This window comes from Galeopterus variegatus, unplaced genomic scaffold (genome assembly GCF_000696425.1).
Source record: "Galeopterus variegatus unplaced genomic scaffold, G_variegatus-3.0.2 Scaffold4827, whole genome shotgun sequence".
Lineage (NCBI taxonomy): Eukaryota > Metazoa > Chordata > Mammalia > Dermoptera > Cynocephalidae > Galeopterus > Galeopterus variegatus.
This window is the reverse complement of record NW_007730938.1, coordinates 115,292-122,984: the sequence shown is the minus strand read 5'-3', so window position 1 is coordinate 122,984 and position 7,693 is coordinate 115,292. Positions and strand designations below refer to the sequence as shown.

At 38.2% G+C, this 7,693-nt stretch overlaps 1 protein-coding gene across 1 annotated transcript in view; it reads left to right on the top strand.

Moving 5' to 3' along the window:
* The first annotated feature begins 652 nt into the window (after positions 1-652).
* TM4SF18 (transmembrane 4 L six family member 18) overlaps positions 653-7,693 on the top strand; it is a 13,556-nt gene continuing 6,515 nt past the window's right edge. Inside the window, exons 1-3 of the mRNA XM_008588444.1 lie at positions 653-770; positions 882-1,075; positions 2,879-2,968. Coding sequence (XP_008586666.1) covers positions 899-1,075; positions 2,879-2,968 — 267 coding nt within the window. The 5' untranslated portion in view covers positions 653-770; positions 882-898. The remainder of the gene's footprint in view (positions 771-881; positions 1,076-2,878; positions 2,969-7,693) is intronic.

Here is a 7,693-nt window from a genome sequence, read left to right as displayed (position 1 = left end):
TTTCCTCATGTCATCATAATTAGAGATCTGTGGCTCTTAAATTTAAGGCAATAATTTGCGAGGGAGAATTCTTAAATCTTTTTTTCAAACTTATTACTCATAAAGTCTTAATTGAAATACCCATCTTCTTTTACCTCCTTTTCCTTAACAGTAAGAAAGATATTCATTTACGCCTGTTAGTATTTTCCAGGGAGGTGGAGATAACAGATGTGAACCCTTGGAAGGAAAGCTCTGCTGATCTTGAAACAATAAACTTACCAGCTGTCTTTTTTTTTCTCACCCATCAGTCCCTTTCTTAGTCCTTTTTTGTACTCCTTGCAGTTTGAACAATGGTTGGTGAATACTAAGCACACGATAAAGAACATCGAGTGAAAGATAGATATATAAAGAGGGTATAAAGTCAGGATATTTTAACAAACATATCATGCATAAGCTTCTTTGGTAGTTTTCTCTTCAACCCTCTGTCTACAGTTGGATGAAATGTGCCAGACTTAATTCCAGCCCCCACCCCAACTTCCTTTTTAAAATAGGCTCAGGGTTAAGTCCTTAGTGCTTTAATCCAGAGGAAAATGACTTATTTTAAAAAGCGGTGAAAACACCACATTCCTTTGGCACAGGATGAAGACCAGCTCAGCTCTTCAGCGGTGATCATTGTCTATTGTTCTGCAAACAGTAAACCACTATTTCACACTGAGATTGTCGGCTGCAGTTATAGTCCACATCCCTGGATCCTCATGAATATGAAGTGAAGGGCTCTGACCCAGAAAGTGGTAGGTAATCTCAAAAGAAAAAAGAAAAAAGAAAAAAAAAAAGGAGGGTGGGGAACAGGTAGGAAGAAAAATAGGCTTTATATGATTCTGTGCTCTTGAAATCTCCTGCAGGTTCTAAGCAGGGTAAAATGGGGTCTCGGAAGTGTGGAGGCTGCCTGAGTCGTCTGCTGATTCCACTTGCACTTTGGAGTATCATTGTGAATATATTATTGTATTTCCCAAACGGGCAAACTTCCTATGCATCCAGCAGTAAACTCACCAACTACGTGTTGTATTTTGAAGGAATCTGTTTCTCAGGTGTCATGGTAAGTGTGACTTTGGAGACTTGGGATCTCCGAAGAGGGAGTTGTTATTAAATATTGGCTTGTACCTTGGAAAAGTAATGAATAATGAAAAAATCATTCTACTAATCTTGGGTTTAGGATTTGGAAGACGGGTGGGGGCAGACGGGCAGGTAGTTAAGAATTGGGGCATAGCTTTGTTTTTCATAAGCTGCTCAGCAGTATAGCCGCAGCAATGCAGGAAATTAGTCCTAATGAAAGTTTGTGGGACACTGGCCTGTAAAAATATTATGTCCTCATGAATTCTGTGTATCGATTTAAGCTATTTGATCCCCAGTGGCATTACTCTTTTCCAGAACAGATTTTCTGTCTGCACTCATGATCTCTCTAGCTTGGGAGGGGCATTAGGACAGCATGGAAAAAGCAGATTCAGACAAACCTGCTTTCATATCTAAGCTCTGTCATTTGTGCCATGAGACCTTTCACAAATTATTCAATGTGTATGAGCCTTAGTGTCCTCATTTGAAAATGTAAATAATGACATTTACTTTTCAGAGTAAAATCACGTATATAAAATGCCCAGGACAGAGACTGACATGTGATAAGCAGCCAGTGACTTGTGATTATAAATACTCATTAAATAATGGGCTAGGCCTTCATTAAATAGTCCTACATTATACCCCTAGTAATGTAGGGTGTTTTTGAAAACTAAATCAAATTACCAATGGTAAGAATCCAGGAATGTTTTTCCTGATAACTTTGTGTTCTTTAAAAAGAAACAGGCCTCCTACATTATACCCCTAATAATGTAGGGTGTTTTTGAAAACTAAATCAAATTATCAATGGTAAGAATCCAGGAATGTTTTTCCTGATAACTTTGTGTTCTTTAAAAAGAAACAGGCTGATAGTAAATCATGTTGGCAACTCAGAGGAAAAGACACTTACTTTTCCTGATCATATCATTTCTAAAAACAATGCACTGTGCACTGTAAGCTTACTAGATGATCGACAATATAGAAGGAAATTCCTTATAATCTATGTCTACATCTTTGTGGGTGTTTAATAAACATTAAACATAAATAGCTATGTCAGAAAGCAGTTTTCCTTTGGTTGTTTTTTTTTAAAAGATGACCGGTAAGGGGATCTCAACCCTTGGCTTGGTGCTGTCAGCACCCCCCCAGTGTGTTGGCTTGGTTCAAGGGTACTTCAAAAAGTTCATGGAAAGATGGAATTAAAAGATAAGATGAATCTTTCCATAAACATTGTGAAGTACTCTCATGCAGACAAAATACACTGGAAAATTTGAACCTAAGACGGTCTGAATACAGGGGGAATTGAAGCTACTTTAAAGAGATGTAATTTCAAATTTACCCTGCCTCTCACCTCCATTCCCAGAGGGCAGAAGTGGAGAAAGCTGGCAAGTCCCAAGCTCTGGTGAGTGCTTTCCCTTGTGCTCCACAACTGAGTCAGGGAGAAATGTGGGTTCTGCTGCCCAGGGTGGTATTCCCACGTCTATACCACTTACTCCTCCTTAATCATCAGCTTACGGTAATTGCTAACCATGATAATAATGGCTAACATTTATCAATCAGTTATTATGAATCAAGTACTATGCACCAAATTTTATGTAAATTACCTCACAACAACCCGATGAGGTGAGTTCTCAACACCATTTTATGAGGGAAGGACTCTCCAGTTCACACAGCTAGAAAGGGGCAGAGTTGGGATTCAAACCCAGGCCCACCTGACTCCAGGACGGATGCTTGGAGTCAGTGTCCTCTGATGTAACCAGTGTCCCGTTTCTGATGCTGTGTCTCTTCCCCGTAGATGCTTATCGTAGCAGCAGTTCTTCTTGTCCTGGAGAATGATAACAGCTGTAAATGTTCCCAGAGTGAAAACTGCAGCAAAAAGTATATGGTAAGAGCCACGGTTTCTTGAGGAGGGTTGAGTGGGCTCCAGCTTTCTTGTCTGTCATGCAGAAACATGAAAATATTGGCACTATTGTGACCTCTCAATATCCTATCAGATCAGATACCAGAGTTTGCTCCAAAGTTCACTTTCCCTTCCGCTTGAGGTCTTTGCTTTTGTTCTGAAGATGCTCTTCCAGAAATTCAGGATTTAAAGATACATAAAATTAGGAAATAATTACTATATTTTCCTAACTGGGTTTCCAGGAGTCTATTTTTTCCCTTATCAACTTTATGGAGGACTAATTTACATACAATAAATGACATTCATTAAAAGTATACAATTCCATGAGTTTTTACAGTTGAATACACCTACGAAACCACCATCACCATCAAGACAGAATATTTTCATCACTTGCAACAGATTAACCTTTTGTCTGTTTTTTGTCATTATGGATTAGTTTGTATTTTATATAACTGGAATCATACAGTATTTGTCTTTTTTTCTGCCTTCTTTTACTTAACATAATGATTTTTAGATTCATCCATATTGTTGGGTGTATGTGTATACATTTTTTAAAAATTGGAACTTTAATAATAATTAAAATAGAACAAAGGAGAATAATACAACAACATTTTCTAAGCCTGTGTTCTTGCATTTTCACCAGTATCCTTCTCCTAGATGAGGCACCCGTGGCTCAGAGAGAACGTTTGATTTATTAACTGGGAGGAGCTTGACCACGAAGTCTGGTCGGCATTCTTTGCAGCAGTGGTTACATGTGTTAGCTGCACATTGCAATCACCTGGGAACTTAGGACAATCCTAATGCCTGAATTCCACCCCTGGAGTCCCTGATTTAGTTGGTGCAAACTGGGCAGGGATTTTTTTTTGTTTTGTTTTTAATCTCCCCAGGAGATTTTAACATGTAGCCAAGATGGTATGGCCAACTCTCTTTGATGCCCTTAGAAAATTAGATTATTTGCTTAATTTAGCACCATGTCCCTGGTGGAGAACTAAAAAACTGAAATACACTCCTCGTGTGTGTGTGTGTGTGTGTGTGTGTGTTCTTAACCAATTGACTCAGACATCCCCCAGTAGCTACTTGTGTTATAATTACGGAAAAGTTTTCAAAATTGCCTATGTTAAGCAATGGATTCAGGTAGATGTTTAAGCTACGATACTCAGAGAATTTCCAGAAAACAAATATATGTGCCATTAGGTATATAACAGAAATCAATGTGTTCAATTTGCCTTAACTCACTATTAGTATTTACAACACCAATGGGTGCTAGGAATGGTTTGAACAGGGTCTTACAATCAGCATTGAATGAGATTATTGACATTTTTTTTTTTTTTTCCTTTCTGTCTTTTTTTCGTGTCCGGCAACGGATCGCAACCCTCAGTGTCGCGCCCGTACCGGACCGGGACTGGCAACGGGATCGCAACCCTTGGTGTTGCTCCCACACCTCGCTCAGCCAGTGAGCGGGAACCGGTCTGTATGTGGGATCCGAACCCTCGGCTGGAGCGCCTCCGCACTCGCAAGCGGCGCACTGTAGCAGTGCGCCACCGGGCCGGCCCAAGATTATTGACATTTTATTGGGAAGAGCAGGATGAAGGGAGAGAGGGAAGAAGGGAGAGAGGATTCGCTGGATTTCCTGTTTGGCTTTTTCATGGCAGGCTCTAGAATAGAGGTCCCAACGCATGTACTCCCAAAGCCAAATATGTGATGTAAATGAAAGAAGTAAGCCCCGTAGACATTAAAGCAAAATTTCCACTTGAGGAAAGAGAGTTGCTACACAGGTCCAGCCAAATATTGCCATGATGAAATTGGGCAATAATTCTCAGTTTTTAGTAGAAAGTAGAAATGCGCCAGGTGGTTAGAGCGCCGAGTTATAACACTAAGGTCAAGGGTTCAGATCCCCTTACTGGCCAGCTGCCAAAATAAAGGAAAAGAAAGTAGAAATGCAGATTTTTATGTAAACTTCTCAGGTATAAAACATAGCACCAGTTTTTAACTTCTGAAGCTCCAGAATGAAAACTGAGGTTATCCATGATTCACTTCTTGGTTGCTATCAGCTATGGTCTGAATGTATCCCTCCAAAATTCATGTTGAAATCTAATCCCTATTGTGATGGTATTGAGATGGGCCTTTTGAGAAGTGATTAGGTCATGAGATCTCTTCTTTCTTGAATGGAATTAATGCCCTGTGAGAACACATAGAAAGTGCCATCTATGAGGAATGGGCCCTCACCAGACATTGAACCTGCTGACATCTTGATTTTGGACTTTCCAGCCTCCAGAACTGTTAGCAAGAAAATTCAGTTGTTTGTAAATTACCCAGTCTAAGGTATTTTTGTTATACCAGCAGGAATAGACTAAGATAATATCCATCCCTCCATCAAGTCTGGTCTTCTATCAAAATACTTTGGACAATTATCCCCGGAAAGCAAATATTGGTCAAATAAGGGCACTTGGGATAATAGCTAATATTTTTATTATACTTTAGTTTTTGGAACAGCTCTGTTACATATGTGCTATTATCATCTACATTATCTACAATTTACAGAAAATGAAGCTATGGCTCAGAGAGATTCTTATTCCTGCTTTGTTTGGAGGCTTCCCTTGACTGTGCTGTCTACTCATTGGATAGTAATGTGTGTGTGTGCATACGTATGCTGTGGTTGCCAGTTTCCTCAAATGAAGAAATTTTTCACTGACCTTCCCATGAACTGCTTAGGATACATTTGATAAACAAATATCTCTATCTTTGCAAAACATCCTTCTTCCTTTTGTGAAGATGGTATTAGTGAATAGGCAAATTTTCTTCATGAAGTATAACTAACAGTAGTTTACCATTTAAAAAAAAGTAGCTCTATTTATCTCAAAACTTTATTAAAATCAATATGAGAAATATAATTTCAAAGAGCATTTAATCATATGTGAAGATGCCAATAAAATAATAGATACTAAATTTAAAAAGCAGAATTATTTCTTTCTTAAATTGCGTTCTTAAATTTTTTCTTTAGTTTTCCATGATGAGGATATATGAATGTTATAATCAGTGAAATCATTTTAAATAAAGAAATATAATTTGAGATCATTTTTATTCCTAAAATCACAGGTTTCTTGTTCTTGATTTTTCTGGCTTCAACTTTTGGATTTATCATCAACTGGCCACTGACTACTCTCACCTTGACATCACCGTTTATAAGACTAAATTAATTTTTCTCTTAAGCCGAACTATCCCTGCTGACATCCCTATTTCTGTCTCCTTTTCCCCATGCCCCAACTCAGGAATTTTTTTCAGTTTTTCTCCAGCTACTCATTTCTTCCGTAATGTGTTTTCCCCCAGCGTTAGGTCGTTGTCTCCTCAACTTGGAAGTTGTCTTCACATGGAATCCTTATATTTGGGTTCTCACACTTCCAGCTACTCACTACCACTGCCAGAGCAATCTTCCAAAAGCACATTTCGGTCATGTCACTTCCTTGCTCAAAAACCAATTACATGACTTGTTAGAAAACCAGCTTATTTCAGGTCTACTACTCACTACCACTGCCAGAGCAATCTTCCAAAAGCACATTTCGGTCATATCACTTCCTTGCTCAAAAACCAATTACATGACTTGTTAGAAAACCAGCTTATTTCAGGTCTAGTGCAGGGTAAGCTCAAAGTGAGCCTGGGACACCTTGTGCCAGAAAGCAAGGAAATATTCCAAGAATGATAGGGTATGTCAAAGGGCACAGGAGTTGACTGAAAGGGATGTTCCCACCATCCAAATTTGTACCATCTGAATATCTAAAAGAATAATAGTAATTATGGATTATAGCACATTAAATTAGAAAATCTATGAGTCCACAATAATATAGAAAGAGAGAGGCAAAGGACAAAGAAATGGGAAATGGAAGTTCTTCTGTGCATAAGATGATAATTTATAAATGCAGATAAATGATAGAATTATAAAAGCTGCATATGACAATTCCCGTGTGATCACTTGTACGCGAATAGCTACGCGAATCATCAGTGGATGCTAAATCCATCAGTTGAAATGTTGTTAGGAAACAGAATACGATACTGTCTCAAAGTATTATCTCACCAATTATTTACTAATTGACAAGTGGGAAATGTACCTTTACAGAGGAGAGATCTGAGGGACGCCCTTAATCAAGAGACCAAAGTTAGCACCACAACAGCATGAGAGGCCCACGGCGTGCACCACACAAATCGAGTATTCTTGCCAAAATGTTTGAATCCAATTATGAGGAAACAATCAGAAAAACCCAGAATGTGGGACATTCTACAAGACAACTGGTTGGGATTCTTCCAAAAATATTTGATATCATGAAAAACAAAAAGAGAGAACTAGTGCAGATTAAAGGAAACTAAAGAGATGTAATCTTGTACATAAACCTTCATGGTCCTGTACAAAAAAGTAAAAATCGGTTACAAAATAATAGAATATTTTTATTTTTAGGAGTTGTATGCTGATATATTTAGAGGTGAGATATAATGTCTGCAACCTACTTTCAAATGGTTCAGCAATAAAAATGTGTAAATAAATAAATATGTTTGTATGTACACATACATATATGTACATGTGTATACATATACAAATGTGTGTGTGTATACACATCACACAGAGAGTGAGAAAACAAAAACAAACATGGCAAAATATGCACAGTATGTGAATCTAGGTAAAGGGTCTGTAGGGGTTCATTAATTGCACAATACTATACC